Source organism: Zalophus californianus, chromosome 13, assembly GCF_009762305.2.
Source record: "Zalophus californianus isolate mZalCal1 chromosome 13, mZalCal1.pri.v2, whole genome shotgun sequence".
In the NCBI taxonomy this organism is placed as follows: Eukaryota; Metazoa; Chordata; class Mammalia; order Carnivora; family Otariidae; genus Zalophus; species Zalophus californianus.
Window position 1 is genome coordinate 7,881,674 of NC_045607.1, and position 22,616 is coordinate 7,904,289.

The following is a 22,616-nucleotide window of genomic DNA, read 5'->3' on the forward strand; positions in this document are numbered from 1 at the left end:
CCAGGAGCCCCTGAAGCCCAGCCCTGGGTCCCGGAGAGTTGCTTTGCCTGTATGATCTCAGATTTGCCCTGCCCTACTCTGGGCCTCAATCTCTCAGCAACCCAGATGGGACTGGAATGGTCTCTGATGATACATACAGTTTGGAGAGGAGGATATTTGAGAACTGCCACCGAGCGAGACTGGGGCCCCATTCCCGAGTGTCCCAAGGGGGTCATCTCAGTGGCTGTTCAGGGAGTGGTCTAAGCTGAGGTAGATGGTGTCCCTCCCCTACCCCCTGGGAGGCAGGCTGCACCTGGAGCAGAAGGAAGGAAGAGGTGAGGCTGCAGGAGTTTCCTGGTGCCCTGTTCCCTGCTGAGATCATGGAGGATGAGGAGGAAGGAGGGAGGAGGGGCCAGTAGCACAAGGGCTGAAGGGCCTATAGCCTCCCAGAAAGGAGAGCACCAGCCTTGCCTCCCCCTCCCCGCCCAGCACCTCAGCCTTCTGCAGGGAAATAGCAGGTCCAGAGAGCCCTGACACCCTCCCCTTTGGTCCGTGGTGAGGAGGAGGAAGGAGAGGCCCCAGCAACTTCCACCCACACCCACGCCTGCACACAGGAACTGTCAGGCCAGGGTCCTCCAAGAGGTGGTCAAGATCTGGCTCACAGCTGGCCAGACCCTGCCTGAAGCACCCCACAGGTGCCATCTACTACCCAGGCCCTGTGAAGGGCACCTCTACTTGCTTCATTTTACCGGCGAGGACGCTAAGACTCAGAGAGGGGAAAGGATTTTCCTGGGGTCACAGAGAGATTAAGTGACAGAGCCTAGATTTGATCCCAGGCTTGGCCAGCCCCCAAGTCACTAGGTCATATTTCACCTCCCGCCAAGTACAAATCCCAAAGCCATTTCTATGTTACTTAAATGACCTCCCATAAGCCCCTGGAAGGGAGATAATGGGAGCTCATTTTACAGATGAAGGCACTGAGGTTTTGTGAGGTTGCTTGAGATGACACTTTAGTTGAGTTGGAATTTCATTCACTTGAATATTTACTGTGATGCAACTATGCCCTAGACACTCTTGCAAGTTTTGGGGAGACAGCAATGAGCACAGCAGACAAAACCCTGCTATCATGGAGCCCCCATTCCAATGTGGGGGAGACGTGATAAGTAAGACAAGGAGTTATATGGTCATACAGAAGAGAAGTGCTGGGAGAAATACCGAAGCCAACTCGGGGGACTGGTCACAGTGGGAGAATGTCTGGTGGTAGCAATTTAGGGAGGTGAGCCAGGAGAAAGTTCTCTTTGAGGTGATGTTTGGACAAAGGGATGAGGGAACAAACCCTCTTGATATCTGGGGAAGAGTGTGCCAGACCAAGGAAGATCAGGTACAAAGGCCCTGAGGTAGGAGTGTCCTTGGCATGTTTGAGGAGCAGCCGAGACCCACAGTGGCTAGAGGAGATGAAGATGGGGGGCTGGGGAGTGGAGTGGTGGGAGGCGAGGCCAGAGAGGAAACGGGCTCGGATAATGGAAGGCCTGGAAGGCCCAGCAAGGACCTGGCTTTGACCCAGGGAGATGCAGCCATTCCTGGCCTTGAGCAGAGGAGGGCCTCACTCTGATTTATGTTTTAGGAGGCCCTCTCCTTTGAGGAGGGTTTGAATGCAGTTCTACTCATCGTAAAGTGTCACACCCAAGCGTCCTTTCCTCCCTGCCAGATCACAGAGACCCAGGCCCCTCCACCCCACCCACAGGGCTGTTCAGAGGGAGATTTGGAGAACGTGGCACCCCACAGGAGAGCCCGGGACACCCAGCCCTGTGCCAGGCACTGAGAACAGGCCAAGAACCATCCCCCCCCCCCATCCCATTTCCTTTTGGAATGTTGATTCTGGTCCAAGAATTCCCAACACTCCCCAGAGTCTCACGACCCTCTCAGCCCTGCAGAGTGACGTCAGCTGCTGGGCATCTGGTAGTGATTACCCACCAGGGGAGGGGGCTGTGGTGGGCCCAGCCTGTTCGGTCTCCTCAGGCTCTGGGCGGCTGGTCCTTGTCTTCCGAAGGGGCCCAGCTGCTCCCGGATCTCATTTCCTGTGGAGACTTTCTCACAGTCCTTGAGACCCCCGGATGCCTCAGGCTGTGGGAACTGCACTGGCTCAGGAAGGACAGACTGTACCCCCACCCCCAGCTGGAGCCATATCCCCCGAAACCCTCAGGGGACCTTGTTTGCAGAATCCTGGACCTCTGTGGAGTATGGGGAGGAAGTTGGGTACATCACTGACTGCACAACATTGAGCAACTCCCTTGCCCTGTCTGACCCTCAGTTTCCCCATCTGTAAATTGGGGACGATAACAGCACCCGTGTCATAGGGGCATTGTGAAGGCTCGATGAGGGAGACCATTTGTCCTGGTCTTGGCCCATGGAAGCTCCAGTACAAGGAACTGCTCTTGCTTTCACCATGCCCGTGTTATGGAAGAGTTCACTGAGGCCCACTGAGGGGGACATGCCCAGGGTAACGCTGCTTCCCCCCCCCCCCCCCCGGCCCCAGTGGAGGGCCCTCTCCAGAGCCTGAGAGGATCTTCTCTCCCCCATTCCTGCTCCATTCCTTCTTCTTGACATCGATTCTGGGCTCATGGTCCCTTTGAAATACTAGTTTTCTTTGCCCTCCCCTCCCCACCTTCTCCTCGTCTCCACTCTGGAGTGCTCCTCTTTCTGCAGGGGAGCCTGCCTCGTGCAATGAATGAAGTGGAGCCAACCCGGATCTAGTCTGAGCCAGCGGTGTGTCCTGGACCAAGTCACAAACTCCACACATGCCCTCCCCTTTGCTCTTCTCCAGCAGAATTTGAATATCAATTAGTAGCTCTCAGGGCTCAGAAGCCTCAGAAAGAATCGCCCCCATCTGTCCTATCCCTTTCTAAACACCTGCTGGCAAGCTCACCACTGTCAAGAAGACCGAGGGCACAGAATGGTGGAGAAGGAGCAGGGATGTCTTCAAGACAGTGGCAGCCCATCTTACAGGAGGTGGGGCAGGGCAGGGGCTAAAGCCAAGAGCCTACCTGGCAGAGAATCCCAAAGGCCCCATGGCAAGGTGCCCCAGGGAAAGACAGGGCTTTCTACCTCTGCTCTCTCTGCCCAGGGCCTTTAAAAACTAAGGAGCACAGAGCACTATTGCTTTTTGGCCAGGGTGAGTGACGGTCGGAGTGAAGGGTCGAAAGAGTCTTCAGTCCCCCAGGAAAGGCAGAATGGGAGATCTCCATGGCTGGCAGCTGGGGCAGCAAGAGGAGCCCCATGGGGTTTGGGAACTCTGTACCCCTCCTTTTCAGGACCCCTGTGGCCCCTCTGGGGAGACAGTTATGCCCATTTTACAGACGAGGATGGTTGGACCTCAGAGAGGTGAAGGCAGGGGGAAAGCTGAGAAGCAGGAGGCAAAGGTTGGGGAAGTGTCCACTTGAGGCCACGTGGCCAGGCCTGGAGGCCCAAGGGAACAAACTGGGGGTCAGAGAGGCAGTAAACAGGTAGTGGGCCTCTGCAGAGGGCAAGGCTGCCCGTGGCAAGGGAGGGCCAGGGCGGGATGGGACAGCAGCTGCTCTCTACTGCCTTTCCTCCAGGATCTCTTGGGGAACCTCACCCTTTCCCCCTGGGCCAGGATGGAGGCCTTGAAAGGAAAGCTCAGATTTAAACCTGTGTTGGGGAAATAAAGGATAATGGGCTCTAATTACTGCTCATTAATCCAATTAATTAAGCTAATGTATGCAATAAGTGGTATCAGTTATCGGAACAAATCAGTTAATACAGGCAATTAAAGGGGTTGGTTATTTGAATAATTAATGTGGCTGATTAATGGGACTGATTTAGCTCAATTGTCAGTATTATTTATTAATTGATTTCACCACTAATATTAGAGAGGAAGTGCCTTTTAGGTCCATGAAATAAAAAATAAGTTAATTAATTGATGGAGCTGAGTTTTTAAAAATGGAAGCTTTGATTTCTGCATTTGATCATTACAATGGGAGGGAGAATGTTCTAGAAATCTCTAAGCACACTGCGCTCTGAAGGCCAAATAGGAACCACTCTGGCCCTAAGGGAGAGAGGAGGTTCCAAACACAGGGAACATCATGTGCAAAGGCCCTGAGGCTGGAGGGAGCAGAGCTCTTTGGAGAATGTGCAAGCAGGCTAGGGTGCAAGGAGGAGCAAGGGGAGAGAGGAGGGTTGGCTGACTGTGCCAGCCACAGAGAGCTGAGCCTTGAGAACCAGACTTTGTTGCATGGGGCTGCTGTGTGACATGTATTCATTCAAAAAAATCTTTATCGGGTGCCTGGCGCTGCTCTAGGCAGATCCCAATTCCTGTCCTCTCAGAGCTTATGTTCTAGTGAAAGAAGATAGTCAATGCATGGCCGGTCAGATGAAGTGCTTCAGAGAAAAAGTAGAGGGGAGGGAGGTGGGAAGTTCTCACTTTCAGATGGGTGGCGGGGGAAGGCCTCACTGAGAAGGGGACATTTTAGTAAAGATCTGATGGAGGGCAGGGTGGGAACTTGGTGGCGTCCGGGGGGGAGAGTAGTCCAGCAGAGGGAGCAGAAGGTGCAAAGGCCCTGAGGTGGGGGACAAAAGCCAGCAGGAAGCCAAGCGTGGCTGGAGCAGCGAGAGTGAAGGGATCAGGGTAGGACATTGGGTGGGAGAGATGGTGAGAAGCCAGCCTGTAAGGCTGTCGTGGGACTTGGGCCCTTACTCTGAGTGACACTGGGGGCCACTCCAGTGAGTTGAAGCAAAGGAGATCCGTGATCTGACTTTCACTTTAACAGGAGTGCTCTGGCTGCTGGAGTGAGAACAGGTCCCAGAGGACACACACAGAGGCAGGGAGGTCAGTGATGGGGTGTGGCGATAGTCCAGGCCGGGGATAACAGTGGATCAGAGGCAGCCATGGTGACATTATGGCTTGGAAATCCTGGAGTATTGTAGAGGGGCAGGGTGATGTGATGGGGACTAAGTGTGGCCCCAAGCCGGCAGTTTCTTGGGCCTCAGCCTCTGCCCTGAGCTCCCCCATTGGCTCTGCCCACCCCAGCCCACTGGTACTTTGGTGCAGGCACCCCCCCTCCCCAAGGCTCTGTTCCCTCCCCAGGGCCCAAGGGAAGGAGACAGGAAGCAAGAGGAAGCAATGGGGCGATCCCAGTGTCCTGGCCAATCTGTTCCCAGCAGTGGGCGGATTTCCGGGACTGAATAGCCGGAAATTCTGGGATGGGACACCTCACCCGGGAAAACCTGGCAGAGGTGAACGTTTGGGGGAGGGGTCCCCACTCTACCTCGCTCCCACCACTGCTTCTCAGTGAGGAGCCCCTGGCTTCAGGAGCTGGGGGAGCCCCGTGTGGAATTCTGCCCTGGGAGTACACACCTTATCCATGTAATTTAATACAATTACGTTTATTTTATTAAATTTATGACATTTAAATTTAAATATTGGCCTTTTGGATGGGAGGAAGCAGTTCCCCGATGTTTGACCTCCCTCCCCATTTTGCAGATAGGAATACTGAGGCCTCTCCTATAGCCAGAGAACCAGGGCCCAGCCTGATAAAATTAATCCTCATGCTAGGGACCAACACTGGTTATTTACTATTCATGTCTTCCTTTAAGCAATCGTAAGCTCCTACTACGCGCCGGGCACTGTGCTGGGGGCTTAATGATGAATAAGACAAAGTCAATGCCCTCTGAAGGTGTCAGGTAGTTAACAGTCAACAGATAAATGTAAAATGATCATTTCAGGCAGAGACTGAGGAAAATAAAGCAGGGCTGAGGACAGAGAGTGAAGGACCAAGGACTCTTCTAGGTAGGATGGTCAGGGAAGGCTTCTCTGAGGATGGACATTAAGCAGAGCCCTAAATAAACTAGGGGGAGGGGCAAGCTGCATGAAGATCCGGAGGCAGGGCATTCTAGGCGGAGAGAACAGCAAAGGCCCTTGCAAGAGTGAGCTTGGCAAGGAGGCCAATGTGTCTGGGCAGAATGAGGGATAGAATGAGTGAGGGAGGCATGTTGGGGGTTGGCAAGGTGGGTGGTCGGGCGCCACCAGGCTACCGAAGGCCTTGTAGGCTGGGGAACATATGTTCTGGTTGATGCCTGTTTTTCTGGCATAATGATGGTACCTCTTTACTCTCACAAGGGAAGAAAGTTCTGGCTTGGATGATATATTACATGGCCAGCCATTTGCAGGCCACGGAGAGGGGTTTAGATCTTGTTCAGTGAGAGGAGAGTGGCCAGGGGAGTGTGGGGGGTGCTCTGTGCCCATGACCTGCTTGTTTTCACCTAAGTGCCGCTGGGGGTGGAGTGGAGGGCGAGCGGGATGTGAGGACAGACAGAGAGCCAGCAAGAAGGCTGCTTGCTGTGTGCTCCACAGAGCACAAGGGGCTCCTGGATGGAGCAAGGGCTGACCCTGAGAGAGATGTGGTCAGGACCTATTTTGAAAGTAGAGCTGCAGGATTTCCTGATGGGGTGGGTGTGGAGTGAGCGGAGGAGGAGGCACAAATGACTGCAGATTTTTTGGCCAAACAAAGCAACAAGGATGCAGCTGACATCAACCGAGATGGGAAGCGGACGTGGGGAGCAGGGGCGTGGCAGCAGGGGGCGGGTAGCGACAGTCCAGCTTTGGATATGACAAGTTTGCCATGACTTCAGACATGCAAGAGGAGATGCTAAGGAGGGAGTTAGGAAGGGCAGGTCCAGGCTGCATCAGAGAAAGGATGGCATGTAAGGTCAAGGACCCGGGGAGGTGGCACAGTGTCCCTTGCCCCTCACGAGGAAGGATAGTATTTATCTGGTACCTGGGAAGGATAGCCACTCCCGGCCTCTGGCCTCTCCAGGCCCCTGAAGGCTGAGAGGATTGGTTCCACCACAGCCAACAGTCACCAGCTCCGTGTGCTGCTGAGTGGGCCATTCTGCACTAGGGAGAGAGTGTAGGGTGGATGGGGGGCAAGGAGGCTGAGCCCCAGCCTGGGGCCACCAGTGATTGGAGTGGAGTGGGGTAAGAACTCTCCAGCGTCCTGAAGCTGGATGAAGACAGCATGATTCTGGAAGCAGGCTGCTTGTTAGGCATGTAATGTTGATCAGCTCCCAGAGTCCTTGCAACAGCCCGTTGAGGCGGAGCTGTCATTATTCCCAGTTTCCCAGTAGGAAACCCAGGCTCAGAGAGGTGAGGGGACTGATCCAAGGTCACACAGCTGGCGAGTGGAGGAGGAGCCTGCCAGCAGGCTCTGGTGAGTGCTGTCTGGTGCGGTGCCCCCTCCTGTCTTCAGGATGAGCCCTCTGGGACGCTAGGGCCAGGTGCTGGCACCAGGCAGGTGGGCAGAGGCTGACAGCCAGGGAGCCAGGTAGGACTGGGGACACTCACCTCTCTTCTCTCCTTCCAGGGTCGCTGGAGAGCCAGAGGCTGGCGGGGACTATGTGAAGGTAAGTGGGGCTGGGCAGGGATGGCTCAGAGCCTGCTCCATGAAGGGCAGAGTTCTTTTCTGAGACTTGTTAGAGGCCAGACCTCACTGCCTGGTCCCAAGAGGAGAGGGTCTCAGGGTTGGAGTGGCGCTTGGGATCTGGTTTCACTCCCAAGGATCTTCTTCCCATGCCTGCCATCATTCTCTCCTGGCCCCAAATCCAGGACCCCCCACAGTTTGTGACCACCAGACCCTCCCCCCCCACCACTTGTCACCTGCCCTGGGCCCTGAGATGTCTCCTTGTGCAGATCCAATCCCACCCACTCTCTGAGCATGTGCTGGTGTTAAGAGGTAGGAGCAAGAAAAGACGCCTCAGTTTTCATCACAGAGAATGGGCCCAGCTCACATTTACCACAGGCTGAATTTGTCCTGGACACTGGGAATGTTGAGAATGCAGCTTTGAAACAATGATGATAAAGAGAGTAACATAACATCACGCGAGCCTACTGTGTGCAGAGCCCCGTGGTGTTTGCCACCACTGGAGGGGAGACATTTCTGAGCTCTGTACATGAATGAGGTCTTTGACTTCCTCCCTCCCCACTGGGCAGGGAAGGCCTTTGTGTACCCATGGACATATGGGGAACTTGGAGCCCAGAGATGCCCAAAGATGCACAGTGATTTGGCCCATAGGCACACAGCTACTATGGGGCAGAACTGAGACTGCAATCCAATTTTATTTGATGCCAAGACCATGGACAGAGTCCTTGGCCTTCCACCTCCAGGAGCACGCTCGAGGAGCCAGGCTCCCTGCTGAGCATGGAGCATACAGCAGAGGGCTGGGAGCACGAGGTCTTGTGTTCAGAGGGCTCCTCGTCCAGCTGGGGACCAGGAGAGAATCACATGGTTGTTTGGGCTTGTGTTTTGTAATCCAGCAGATTTAGTCCCAGATCTGCCACTTACTTGCTACATGGCTTTGGTTTGTGGGTTACCTCCCTGAGCTTCAGTGTTCACTATATGAAATGGGGGTAGCAGTGGCTCCTCCCAACGAGGGTTGCTATGGGCTCAATGAATCTATGCCCATAAGTAGGGTTGCTGGGCCTGGAATAGAGCAGGCTGGCCCAGCTCCTGACCCCAGGGACATTCCATCACCCGAGATGCTGCCTATAAAGCCCTGTGTAAGTGACTAGCCATGAGGCAGCATGGGAAGTGCTCAGATATCTGCCCCTCACTATCATCAGAAGCTTCAGATAGGAAGCCACTGGAGCTCAGCAGGTTAAGGGATGACTTTCAGCCTGGGAGATGGGGAGGGGGAGATCAAGGAAGTCTTTCTGGAGGAGGAGGCATTGAAACCAAGCCATTGCAGTTGACCAGGAACGTTCGCCAACATCCTGTCCCCAAAGGAAAAGCTGAAAAGGAGCAAAGATAAGCAGAGATAGACAGTAGAGTGGTACAAGCAGAGGCAAGAGTGTGGGCAAGGTCAGAAAGCAAGCTGAGTGAGCCCAGGAAGTGCAGCCTAGGGTGGTGGAAAGTTGAGCTGGAGCTGCTCCTGGAATCTGGGCCCTGGCTCTTCATTCAGAGCCCTTACACCACAGGGGGACAGAGGCCTCAGGGAGAACTGGCACCAAAGCCAATGGGTAGGACACCGGGGACACACATTTTAGCGCTCCACAGTTTTCAGATACCTGGCAAGGTAGTGAGATCTCCATCACTGATGGTGGTAAGATCCTCATGAGGATTATTAGCTTTGTATTTTTCCTTTAGTTTATAGGGCTAAACATGTACTTTAAAATACTATAAAAGAAATAATACCTGTTCACTGGAACTGATTAAAGGATGAAGTCAAAAGAACATTAGTTTTAGCTTCAAGCCTCAGACGGTGGTAGAATCAATAGTCAGTTACCAACAGTCCATTCCTGCCCTGAGGTACTAGCTTCCAGAACTCCAGGGTTCTCAGACCACGATGTGAATAATTGGATTCCAAGTCAAGGATTCTGAAGTTCCAAGACCATAAAATTCCACACTCCGTGCTCAGAGCCTCATGTGTATTTGTGGAAAACAATCGAACAACTGAGGCCCAGAGAGGTAGACTCACCTCCCTAATGTCACACAGCCTGTCAAAAGGATTTATACCCTAGGCCTGACTGAAGCAGAGTCAGTGATGACCCCCCCCAACTTAATTCTAGGACAAAAAGTCCAGATTGTAAGACAATAAGCTTGACAATAATAGCATGCATTTATTGAACACTTACTTTATGCCTGGCTACTTAATGTGCATCAAAGTCAGCCAAGGCTCAGAAGAAAGAGTTCTGTGAGGTCAGCACAGGTATGTTTTCCAGATGAGTGAATCAGGGCTCCAAGAGAAGGGGCTGGTGGGGTGGAGGTGGGGGCCCCCGCTAGCTGAACCCAGGTTGGTGCCCTAAGCATTGAGCCTTACTGGCTCTCTGCACCCCCAGAGTCCGTCAGTCCAGCATCCGGTTGGATTCTTGATTCTCCGCCCGAGTCCCTGATTCCAAATCAGAGGTGAGAAATCCTGGACTCTGGGAGATTTCCCGAGGCCACAAAGGATTTGGTCAAACACATACAGGGATTTTTCCAGCTTTAGATATGATTTAATTCAAAGTCTTTGCCCGCTCCGGGTCAATGAAGGGTACCGTGAGCTGGGGGAGCCAGGAATCCGCCCCCCCCCCGGGCCTAGATATCCCCACCCCATCCCTCTCCCCCGCCCCGTGATCGCCCCCCTAGGCGGGTCCTCTGCTCCGCTTCCCCCGACCCCAGGCAGCCCTGCCGGGACTTGAGCGCGGGGGGCTAGGGGCGGGGAGCGGGGGGCGGGCGGAGGGAGGAACAATGGCCCCCTCCCCTCCCCTGACCGGCTGGAGGGTGGGGTCTCCCCGCCCCGCCTCCCCGCTCCTCCCCCGCCAAGGCGATGAGGTAATCGCGCCGCCGAGAGGCACGCGCAGCCGGTGCCCAGCCCGGTCGGTCCCCGCGCCCCTGCCCCGCCGGCCGCCGCCCCCGCACCGGCCCGGCCCTGGACGCCCGGCCCCACCATGACCGAGCGGTGCAGCCTGTGGAGCGCCCTATCGGCCGCCGCCTGCTGCTTCTACCGCGGCTCCTTCGTGCAGGTGCAGGTGAGGGGGCGGCTCGGCTCCCGCCAGGCGCTCCGGGCTGGGACCCCGGCCGCTCCGCCCCGGGCCCGGGGGCCGGGAGCCGCAGCCCGGTGGCGCCTCGCAGGGTCTGGCGAGGCAAGGGCAGGGGCAGGGGCGGCGGGAGGGGGCGGGGTCGCCCCGGCCTCACCTCTGGGCGCCCGGCCGCTCCGCAGGGTGAGAGTCCGGGCTGCCGCTCCCGGGACTCCGGGCTGCGGGGCTGCCGTTTCGGTCCTGCCTCCTCCGGCGGAGCTGGGGCACTGGGTCCCGGGAGCTGCGGTCCCCGGTGTCCTGCCGGTACTCCAGCGAGCGCTCCGGCCCCTGCGGCTGACCCGGGCAGCCTGGCTCCCCATTGTACCGGGAGCGCAGGGCTGGGGTCCGAAGGCTGAGTGAGGGGCGGGAAACTGAAGGGGTGCTGCGGGTGCCGGGGCTAGGGCCAGAGCTTCCGCCACTCTCCCGCCCTCTAGGTGGGCTGGGGCAGGCTCGGGGCGCGGGGCTCCCAGCCCAGCCAGCCGGGCAGTGCGGGACGGCGCCGCGGCGGTGAAGGGGTTAAACGGAAGGGGGTGGAGGGGAGGACCCGGACCCCGCCTCTGCGGAGCATCATCTGGGATGGCCTTGCTAGGGGTTGCCAGACCGTAGGAAGCTGGACGGGGCTTGCTGGGCGCGGGCTGGGGGTTAGGGCTTAAGACCCAGACCGGGGGTCTCTGCGCTTTTGCCTCCGGAGCCCCCTGGGGGACGCCGGGCGCGTCACCTCTGCGCTCCCCCGGGCTCACACACACGCTCGGAGCCCGCCTGAATGACGGCCCCGCCGGCAGCGGAGCGCAGCATCCCCGCACCGGCCAATCAGGCGCGCGCAGGCGGGGGGGCGGTGAGATCATCTCTGGCCAATAGCGGTGCGCTGAGCGCAGGGATGCTGCATTCGCGCCCCAGCCCGCAACTCCCACCCACCCACCCCAGTCTTGGGAGCTGGGGACCCCCTGGTCGAGAGTGAGGAGGAGGGCACAGGACCCTATGGTTCCCCACCCCCGGGTGTGGAGGAGGACCAAGTTGGTTCCCCCATATTCTCCCTGTGACCATTGATTATGGCTGGAAAAGTGGAACCCAGTCTCCCCACCCCCTGCCCCCTTTACAGATGAGGCTACCCAGGCTCAGAGAGGGCAAATGACTAGCTCAGTGTCACACAGTGGTAGGTAGAGTCTTGTGGCCAGGTTCTTTACCTCACAGCCCACTCCCCTTCTTTGCCCCATGTCTATCTTGCTCCAGCTGTGGAACTGGGGTGAGTTCTCAATTACATGCTTTTTGTCAGGAAGAAGAACCCCAGAAGGCTGGGGTACTGGTGTTCTCCTCTCCCCTGTGACTCCTTGTCTTCCCTCCCCAGGGTGTGGTGTGGTATAGGGAGGGAGGCCAAGGACCCCGAAGAATAAGGAACTCCATACAGAAGTGTAGGTATCTGAGGACACCCCAATTTCAGTTCAATCCTTGGCTTTCCTACTCTCGAGGTATCAGTTTCTACCCTGGGTAGAGGGCATATGGAATCCCCATCCCCAGGACCTAGCTTTTCCTAAGCACCTGTACCATCTCTGACCTCCACCATCTGTCCCCAAAGCCCTACAGGCTCCTCAAAAACCCCAATTTTCATGGGCCCATCACCAAGTTGCTCCTGCTCCAGCTTTGCTCACCTCTGCAAGTGTCTCATTGTCCTCCCAGGATCTCCATCTGAAATCCTCTCTGACCCCTCCACCCTCTTCCCGGTCCTGATCAATGGCTACTTAAACACCCTTTTCCCAGTCCCCACCCCCATGCCCCGCCCTTCCCTGCCAGTGCCTGGAAAGCACTAAGCCACTCTCCATACATGAAAAACCCTCTGTGGCTCTGCTGTGGCCTCTGGGTAAACCCCAGCTCCCCACAGCAATCTGACAGCCCTGCTCCACCTGCCCCCATCATCTCTGCCCCTCTGAAGCTTCCCCTCACCCCAGGATCTTGGCTCTGCCTGCAGGGCCCTGACTCTGCCACTCTCTGCCCAGAAACTCTTCCTGGCCCACCTGTTTGCCTGTCTGTCCCTGCCCTGATGCTTTTGCTGAGCTCATCCAGTCCTTCTGCAGGCCTCCGTGGAAACGTCACCTCTACAGGGACTCGACTCCCTGACTAGATGAGGAGGTACCCTCTTAGGTGCTCCCAGAGCTATCTGTGCATCTCTGAACACTCAGAAAACTGGAATTGCTTGTCAGTGTCTGCGTAGCTCTCTCAGAGGTCATCTGTCCTGATGACCTTGGGGCCTCAGCCCCTGGCACAGGACCTGTCCCAGAGTGGGGGCTTAATCATTGTTGAAATAATGAAGTCAGAGACTCTAGATATCACTGAAGCTGGGAATTAGGCTGTCTTGGGAGCAGTGTGGATTGGGGTAAACTGAGGCAGTGTGGGAGCAGAGGGGTGGGGAATGGAGCTGCAGAGATAGGCTCTGAGATCTTTGGAAGGTCTGAAAAGGCAGGGAGTGGATTAGAGGACCCTTGGACCTTGGTGAGTAGGGGGTCCTGGAGAGAGACTGTCACCTGGACTGAAGCCAGGCCCTCTAGTGCCCCTTTCATCTGTCTTGCTGTCTGGCCAGTTCGGGACCAGATCTACCTGTCCTAGAACAGCCATCTTTGGGGCCCAGAGTTGGGGGGTGGGAGAGGAAACAATGTCGCATGTCCCCACAGTGACAAGGACATCTATGGGCTAGTCACAGTACTCTGGGGTATTGTCTCCTTTCATCCTTGAAACCCAAGGAGGCAGGTTCTGTAATTATACCCATTTTATAGAGGAGGAGACTGAGGCCCAGAGAACTCACAGGGCACAGCCAGGATTGGACTGTGCTTTGTGGTGGGGCTGCACCTGGCAATAGGAACTCTCCTCCCTCTGCTCTTAGGTATCTAACCCTGGGCCATGGTAACCAGGAAACCAGGAATCTCCTCCTTGGGCAGGTGGAAGGGGGGTAGTCCTGGGCATTATCTTCATCGAGTGACCTTTGGCTTCCCTGCTTGGCCACAGTTTTGCCATCTGGCCAGGATTGCTTGAGAAGGCGAGGAGGAAAGGGCCTTGGGAATTGTAAAGGACAGCAGAAATGTCTCTGTGGGGGCCTCTGCTTCCCTGTTTATAGCTGCCTCCTCCACCCTTCCACTCTATAATTCAGCATCCCAGAATGTATCATCGTCCATCCAGCCTTATGTTTTTGTCCTTGCCTTTACCTGGGTACCTGCTGCCTTACCTCCCAGATCCACCTATAGAAATCCTGCCTCTCCCCTGTGCAAGATCAGTTTGATATTTTTGGTGCAGAGGGAGTGTTTTGTTGTTACCATTTCCTCCAGGAAGGCTTCCTGGACCACTCTCCACTTCGCCTATATTTAATCTTCTCTCTTATACAAGCCACCCAGCTCCTTGCCGCTGTCCAGTACTGTGGTGCTGACCTTATTCTGCTCAAATGTTCCTGTTGCTTTTCCTTCCCCCCCCCCCCCCCCCCCCCCCCGCCGGGACTACGAGCTTCCTTGAGGACAGGGCCTGGTTTGTTTATTGTCTCGTTTACTCCTGGCGCATAGCACAGGGCCTGGAGCACAGTAAGACTGAGATTTCCTTACTCCTGCTAGGATGGAGACTCAAGGGTGAGGACCTCTCTGGCACCTGTGCCTGAGTTTTCCCAGGGTCCCGGGATGGAAGCAGCTCACCTGGAGTAGGGAGGGGTTGGAGGAGAAGAAAGAGGGCTTCAGACCAGATGCCAACTCTTTGCTGTCTCCTGCCCAGTTCTCCAAGGAGAAGTACATCCTGGACTCTTCCCCTGAGAAACTGCACAAGGAGTTGGAGGAGGAACTCAAACTCAGCAGCACAGATCTCCGCAGCCATGCCTGGTACCACGGCCGCATCCCCCGTGAGGTGAGTGGGCCTTAGGCGGGACCTCAGCCCTAGACGCCCAGAGAGGCTCTGACCTGCTGCTTGGTGGATTCAGTCCGAGAGGACTGCAGTGAGGTCTAACTCTGTCATTTACTGACTCTGTGACCTTGCACAAGTCACTTCACCTCTCTGAGCCTCGGTTTCTTCTTCTATGAGATGGATGGTAATGATAGTACCTGCCTTAAAGGGTTATTGTGAGAATAAATGAAACAATGCACATAAAGCGCTTAACTTGATGTCTGACATGTGGTGGGCTCAGTGTTATTATTAGTGTTGTTATTGCTATTATTATTATCATTATTTTTAACTGTTGTTTTTTTTTTTTTTTCATGGGTCTATACATTAGCCTCTTATGTGTTTGGTTAGTGAGTGTCAGGGCCTAGGATTCTCAGTTTTGGCAAAGTTGAGTTTCTGTGCTGAGGCCCAGATGGGCTGATAGTCACCTGTTCTCTCTTTCATTCATGCCATGGATCTTTGTCAAGCACCATGAATGCAGAGAGAAAATGGGTGGTGGCTTCCCCTGAGGGCTGATAGTCCAGTCAGAGGCCAGTGGAAGAAGTGCAGGAATGGAGCATCCAGCAGGGAATGCGGGCTGGCCCTGAGGAGGGGGAACTGAGGACAGAGGCCAGTGAGAGATGGACAGGAGTTCACCAAGTGGTCAGGGTGGGAAGGATGTCCAGGAAGAGAGGGCAGCCTGAGAGTACAAAGGCCCAGAGAGCTCAGAGAGCACTGGGTGCTTGGAGGAATGAGGATTGGGAATGCACCCTGAGAAGGAGCAGGTCTGAGACCTGAGTTTTAGGTCATGGCGACCCCCAGCTCCCCCAGGCTCTGTGTCCCTGTGACTTACGTTCCAGGGTGTCATGTCCTCCCATTCCCAAGCCTCTGTACACCAGACCCAGGGCCCGTGGCTGAGTTGCCCACTCTGAATCTGGGTCACTGCATCCTCCTTCCTAAGCTATAGATATCTCTGTTCCCCGTGTCCCCCAGATCCTGGGTCTGACCCTGCCCGGGCCCTGCTCCAGCCTGATCACTGCCTCCTGCAGGTATCAGAGACCCTGGTGCAGCGCAACGGCGACTTCCTCATCCGGGACTCTCTCACCAGCCTGGGTGACTATGTGCTCACCTGCCGCTGGCACAACCAGGCCTTGCACTTCAAAATCAACAAGGTGGTGGTGAAGGCTGGGGAGAGCTACACCCACATCCAGTACCTGTTCGAGCAGGAGAGCTTCGACCACGTGCCCGCCCTTGTGCGGTACCATGTGGGCAGCCGCAAGGCCGTGTCAGAGCAGAGCGGGGCCATCATCTACTGCCCTGTCAACCGCACATTCCCACTGCGCTACCTGGAGGCTTGCTATGGCCTGGGCCAGGGCAGCGGCAAGGCTGCCGGCCCCGCCAGCCCCTCGGGCCCCAAGGGCAGTCACATGAAGCGGCGCAGCGTCACCATGACCGATGGGCTCACCGCCGACAAGGTCACCCGCAGCGATGGCTGCCCCACCAGGTAAGGAAGGACCCCACGCTAGGCCTCGGTCTCCCCATTTGGCAAGTGGGGGTATCCGTCATCAGAGTGCTGGTGAGGAGTGGGAGGCCCAGGCACTCTGAACTGGGTGGAATAACTGTCCTGGAGCCTCGGTGTGCAGTGAGGAAGAGATGGACACGGGGCTGAGTGCTGGGTTTGCAGGCAGGTGATAGCCTCAGCTCAGCTACGACTTGCTGAGCTCCCTGGGCCCTGCCGCTCTCCTCTCATGACCGTGTACCTGCCCATAAAGCGCCCTCCCTCAGATAGCCACCCCCAGCCTAGGGGACCCGTGGGTGCTGCCCTGTCCCTGCAGCCGCTGCTCCCCCTCCCCACCCACCTAGTGAGGCCAAGGCGGGCATCAGAGCAGAGGACTTTGCAATATGCAAACCGCTGCACAGGGGATGGGACGTTCCCAGCCACACTTTGATGACCCCCAGTTGCCTCTGGCCCTGGGTGGGACAAGGCCAGGACAAGCCGCAGAAGGGACTCATTTCTGAGGCCCTAGTGTGCACCTGGCCCTGTGCGGAGGGCTGTCTGCGCCCAAGCTCATCAACTCCCATGTCCTCCTGGGAGGTGACTCCTGGGCACACCCCCACTTTACAGATGAGGGGATAGGTTGGTTGAGAGAGGGGAAGCCACTTGCTGGAGGGTGGGAGGACCGAGATTCAAACCCAGGTCTGCAATTCCAAAGTCTGTACCCCTCATTTCTATGGCCTCCCTGGTTGCTTGCAGAGACCCGCCATCCTGTGCCACCAGCACTTGGATAGGTCCCATCTCCCCAGGCCTGGGCTGGGGGGCTGGGTGCTGTCAGCCAAGGAACTGCTGGTTGGATTCTCCGTGGGCAGTAGACACTTTGCCTGTGGTTTAGAATCAGTGCCCATAATGGTGCCAGGATCTGGCATTCTGAGCGTAGCGTGGGAGCAGTGAGGAGGTGCCAGTCTGGTGGGCCTGGTTCCCACAGGCTCCCCGTCCTTTCTGCTAGGCCTGCTTCCCAGGCAGTTCTCGAAGTTGGAGGCAAGGTTCTCAGGAAAGAGAGCCCCTGTGCGGGTGGTGGACTGTACAAACACTACCCTCTCTGGGCTTCAGTCTTACACTTGCCAATTAGTACTACACTCTCCAAAGCTTTCCTGCCTCTGAAGTTCGGTCAATCTAGGATAGAGGCAGAGGTGGGGATCCTAAGGCCCGCCGAGGGCCCTGCCCTCTGGGCTCTCTGCTCATGAACGTATCTGCTCCACAGCACCTCACTGCCCCACCCCCGGGAATCTATCCGCAACTGTGCCCTCAGCATGGACCAGATCCCAGACCTGCACTCGCCCATGTCACCCATCTCCGAGAGTCCCAGCTCCCCTGCCTACAGTACTGGTATGGCCAGCAGAGGGGGAGGGGCGGGTGGGGGAATCTGGTGGCAGTGACCTTGTGTGTGCACATGTGTGCTGTTTGTCTTTGATGACTTCTGTTACAGTGTGTGATTATATGTGTTTCTACCTCTTTACTGAGAGTGATGCCCTGCAAGAATTTCCACTAAAAACCAGCCAGTGGCACCACTGATACTGTCTCCACAGGTTGTCACACATTCTTCCCTAAACACAGGCCAACCAACTTGTCCTAACTACAAACTTGCCTTCGAACCAACTCCCCTGAGTGTAAAAGTCAAAATTCCTTGCCCCAAATGATTTATTGGGCATTCTCTGAACAACATGGCAGAGTGAAGTATCCAGGACTGAGGATTTCAAGCCCAGCTCTCCCACGTGCTGGGTAGTGAACTCAGGCAGGGCAGTTGACCCCTCTGACCCTCAGTTTTCTCCTGGTAGAATGAGGATCGTAGAAGTACTTACTTCTCAGGATGTTAGGGTTAAGTGGGCTAAGGTACAAAGAAGGAACTCGCAGGCAGGAAGAGCTCAATATACATCAGCTCTCATTTTGGATGATGGTTTGACTGCTGTTGACCAGAGTATGGCCAGCATGTCGCCAGATCCTAGCACATGAGTACTCAATAAATCATTGCTAACTCATTGAGAAATAATTCCACACAATGAACTCCAGCAAGTGCTTATTAGCATCCCTGAATCACGGCAAGCTCCTCTATGTAGTTCAGTGGTTCCCCAAGGCTGCAGCAGCCTTAGGGTAGGAGAGAGCAAACTCCTGGGGTCCAGGCAATTTGAGAGTATCCTTGAGGCCTGGTCAGTTTACCCGAGGCTGCTGGGCCTGGCCTGTGTGACTGGAAGGTGGCTGGGTTGAAGGAAGAGGTGGCAGGGAGGTGGGGACATCACCCCTTTGGGAAGAGGGTGGGAGAACTTCACTGGGTGGGGAGCTCTGGTAACTAGTCCTCTCCCTTTCTCTCCCTGCAGTGACCCGTGTCCACGCCACCCCTGCAGCTCCCTCAGCCACAGCGCTGCCTGCCTCCCCTGTCACCCGCCGCTCCAGTGAACCCCAGCTGTGTCCCGGAAGTGCCCCAAAACCCCCTGCGGAGTTGGACAAGGGCCCTTATGCCAGCCCCTCCCACACGCTCTGCAAGGCCTCCCCATCACCATCGCTCAGCAGCTACAGTGACCCGGACTCTGGCCATTACTGCCAGCTCCAGCCTCCTGTCCGGGGTAGTCGAGAGTGGGCAGCTGCTGAGGCCTCCAGCCGGCAGGCCAGGAGCTATGGGGAGAGGCTAAAGGAACTGTCAGAGAATGGGACACTTGAGGGGGACCGGGGCAGGGCCTTCATAGCCCCCATTGTGGAAGCCACCTCTTCCTTCAACCCAGCCACCTTCCAGTCACTACTGATCCCCAAGGATAATCGGCCGCTGGAGGTGGGCCTTCTGCGCAAGGTCAAGGAGCTGCTAGCAGAGGTGGATGCCCGGACGCTGGCTCGGCATGTCACCAAGGTTGACTGCCTGGTAGGTGCTGGGTGAGCACTGGGGTGGGGAGAGCACCTCTGTCCTGTGGCTTTGGGACAGGGGTCTGGGTGGTGAGAAGTTGGCCTCTAAATTCCCCAAGTATAGTGAATGGGCCTGGCTTCTGGCTTCATAGCTGTCCCTCGCTTGCTGTTTGACTCTGGGCTGATCACTTTACATCTCTGGGCCTCCATTTTCTTCTAAAAATGGCAACAACAACAACAACACAAGATATTCTTGCTTCCACCAGTTTGGCACTGGAACTGGGCAGTGCTGAAAGCCAGAGCTCCTTGGGGCACTTTTTGAGCCTGATGGGAGTCAGCCTGGCTGGTTCAGGGAATGTAAAAACCGAGACTACCTGCCCCCCCCAGTGGACAAAATGAACAAAACTCATAACCTAGACTCCTAAATTGTCAACGCCTGGGCCTTTGAATGAATCTTGACTATCTAAGGACCCAGACTCTCTCTGCCCCTCAATTTCTCCTTCTGAAGTTTGGGGGGCACTGATTACTTTATGTGGGGGCCACACTGGCCTCTCAGCTCAGGAAGCAAGAAAAGAGTGCAAAGATACTGCCCTGTGGAGAGTGCTAGGCATGAAGGGAGCAGTTCTGGGTTCTAGGCCCAGTGTGTGACTTTGGACAAGTCCTTTCCCTCCCTGAGCCTCAGGTTTGCCTTCTGGACTAAAGGTGTCCTGGTCATCTTTGGCACATATCAAACACCACTGGGCATTTTCCCATTTATCCCTCATTTCACGGAACTGAGGAGGAAATGAGGTTCATTTGCTCCATGGCAGAGGGTGAGAGCTGAAATTCAAACTCGCCATCCCAGCCAGGCTGCCCTCCTAGATAAAGCTCTCTGACTCCCAGATGGCTTGGGCCAGCCGCGACAGGAAATTAATCAGCCCTCGGGGCGTCCTTGCAGGTTGCTAGGATACTGGGCGTTACCAAGGAGATGCAGACCCTAATGGGAGTCCGCTGGGGCATGGAGCTGCTCACCCTCCCCCATGGCCGGCAGCTACGACTAGACCTTCTGGAAAGGTAAGGCAAGCACCTGCACCCGGGGCCTCGCGGGGAATCCCCCGGGCTACCTCGCTGCCCTTTTGCTGTGGCCGGTTGGCCAATCAGAGTCTCTCAGCCCGGCTCCCATGGGTTCTGGCTACGCCCTCTATCCATTGACGAATCGCAACTGCTCCGTATCAAGCTCCAAGCGATCCTAGTTTCCCCAAAGCCTGAGTCAATCCCCGAATTCATCTTTTGCACCCTCTTGACCAATCACACTCCGCGAGCCTTAGTCCTGCCCATCAGCTCTGGCTACTCTTCTTTCTTAAAACTGTTCCGCCGCGTGAATTCCACTGATCCATCACAAGTCCCTCCCTCAGCCCGGCGCTCAGAAGCCTCTGGCCCCTCCCCTGATTTACACTGACCAATCAGAAGCCCTTAGCCTTGCTTTCCCCTCACTCTGGCCGCGCCCCCTAATCTCATTGACCCTTTCCAACCTGTCACTTTGGGCTCGGCCCTCCGCCCCTCGGCGCCCGACCACAAGCGGTGACAGGACCTCTCCCCTCTGACCTGGCCGCTGTGACAGGTTCCACACCATGTCCATCATGCTGGCCGTGGACATCCTGGGCTGCACGGGCTCCGCGGAGGAGCGGGCCGCGCTTCTGCACAAGACCATCCAGCTGGCGGCTGAACTTCGGGGGACGATGGGCAACATGTTCAGCTTCGCTGCGGTCATGGGCGCCCTGGATATGGCCCAGGTACGGAGGGGCGCGTCTCGAGCTGGGCTTCAGGAAGTCGCCGTCTGGAGGGAGCCCTGGGATACGTCCGAATAGGGAAGAACTTGGTGACTTTTAGGCAGCATTGGTGAAAGGATAACTGTTGAGAACTGAGGTCTCTTAAGTGGTGACCTGCTCCAAGACCAAGTCTTGCCCCTTCTCTGGGACTCTGTTTACCCACCTGAAAAATGAGTGAGGAGCATTATATGAATTTCAAAAATAAATATAAAATGGCTATAATTTAGCAAGCACTTAATATATGCTAGGTGGTACACTAAGTACTTTATAAGCATTGATTCCTCAGAACAATCTTGTGAAGTGCCTTTATTGTCCCATTTTACTTATGAGAAATTGAGGCACAGCAGTACTTGCATAAGGTCACACAGTCAGAGACTGGAAAAGTCTGTTGCCAAGCCTGACCCTCCTCCACACTCTACACTTGCTCTCCTATGCCTAGTCAATAGTAACAACAGGGTCCCAGAGGCCATGGCTCAACTCCCAGCTCTGCTACCTAATTTTGGAAGGACCTTGGGCAAGTCATTGCCCTAGCTGAGCCTTAGTTCCCTCATCTGTAAAATGAGCTCTTGCAAGGCCTCCCAGGAGAATGCGAAGAGCAGCCAGCACTGTCCCTAGTACATGAAAGGTGACCACGATATAATAATTATTATCCCACATCTGGTTGTCCACTCAGCAGGGTGGCTTGTGGCCTGTGCAGGCCCCTTCCCTGGCTGAGCGCTCACAGTCTGCTCTCCCCAGATTGCCCGGCTGGAGCAGACATGGGTGACCCTTCGGCAGCGACACACGGAGGGTGCCATCCTCTACGAGAAGAAGCTCAAGCCATTTCTCAAGAGCCTCAACGAGGGCAAAGGTACCCCCCACACCTTGCTGTGTCACCTTGGACAGGCTCCAGCCCCACTCTGGGTCGGTAAAGACTCTCCCAGTGTGGACAATGACCAGAGCTTGACTGAGGTCTGCGCAGGCTAATCTCGTGCTCACTTTCTGTACCTGGCAACCGTGTGAGCCTCGGTCAGGACCAGGCTCAGCCCTCGGGGCTGCGCCGAGGCAGCAGTGGGTTCAGCTGGAGGATTCCAAAAGGAGAGGGGCTAGTCTTGGGAGTCGGGAGCCCTGGGGACTCAGTCAGGGACCTCAGGCAGACCCACCCCCACCTCACCTGTCTGCCGGGAGCGCCTCACCTTCTGCCGGGAGCGCCGTGGATGGTGGGGCCTCCGAGGTCTCTAAGCGCCTGCCTCCCTCCCTGCAGAAGGCCCGCCGCTGAGCAACACCACGTTTCCGCATGTGCTGCCACTCATCACTCTGCTGGAGTGTGACTCAGCCCCGGCAGAGGGCCCTGAGCCCTGGGGCAGCACCGAGCATGGTGTGGAGGTGGTGCTGGCCCACCTGGAGGCTGCCCGCACGGTGGCCCACCATGGAGGCCTGTATCACACCAACGCGGAGGTCAAGCTGCAGGGTGAGTCACGGGTCTCATCTGGGGGGTGAGACGGTCACTGGTCACGCTGGCCGGCCCTCCCTCCACCGGACTTGCTCTCCCATTTCCTCCAAACCTCCATTCGTGTTTCTCCGTTCCTCTGTCCGGCCCCGCTGCTGACTCCCTTTCCTTATCCCTGTTTTTCACTCGCTTATCAGTTCAACTGTGAGTGGAAAGTACCGGGTAGCAGTGGAGGGACACAGAGGTGATACAAAGAGCATCCTAGGCTTTCTTTGAGCTTTTGTTTTCTCACCTGTGAAGTGGACGTCCTAACGGGATTACTTTACAATGTTGTTTGCAAAGCACTTGGCCTGGGGCTGAGACACACCTGTCCTCCCTTCAAGGAGCTCCCAGTCTAGGGGAAAGGGAGATGTCCCTCGTGAAAAGAGCAGAGAGGAAGTAGCTTCAAACTATCCAGCTTTTACTGCTTTAGGCATTATTTAAGTCATGAAAGTTCACTGTAGGCAAATTGGAAATTACAGCTGAGCAAAAAGAAAAAACAAAATCACCCACAATCACCCA

General features: G+C 56.0%; 1 protein-coding gene across 3 annotated transcripts in view; it reads left to right on the plus strand.

Moving 5' to 3' along the window:
* Window positions 1–22,616, plus strand: part of SH2D3C (SH2 domain containing 3C) — a 29,366-nt gene that overhangs the window by 5,667 nt on the left and 1,083 nt on the right. For 2 of the 3 annotated variants that reach the window (XM_027614773.2, XM_027614774.2), the window contains 9 exons: window positions 7,359–7,398; window positions 14,291–14,419; window positions 15,481–15,935; window positions 17,191–17,315; window positions 18,302–18,837; window positions 19,756–19,871; window positions 20,419–20,590; window positions 21,365–21,476; window positions 21,870–22,076. In XM_027614773.2, coding sequence (XP_027470574.1) covers window positions 7,359–7,398; window positions 14,291–14,419; window positions 15,481–15,935; window positions 17,191–17,315; window positions 18,302–18,837; window positions 19,756–19,871; window positions 20,419–20,590; window positions 21,365–21,476; window positions 21,870–22,076 — 1,892 coding nt within the window. Of the gene's footprint in view, window positions 1–7,358; window positions 7,399–11,559; window positions 11,959–14,290; window positions 14,420–15,480; window positions 15,936–17,190; window positions 17,316–18,301; window positions 18,838–19,755; window positions 19,872–20,418; window positions 20,591–21,364; window positions 21,477–21,869; window positions 22,077–22,616 lie in introns of those variants that run through there. The other variant, XM_027614775.2, reaches the window with a different exon arrangement.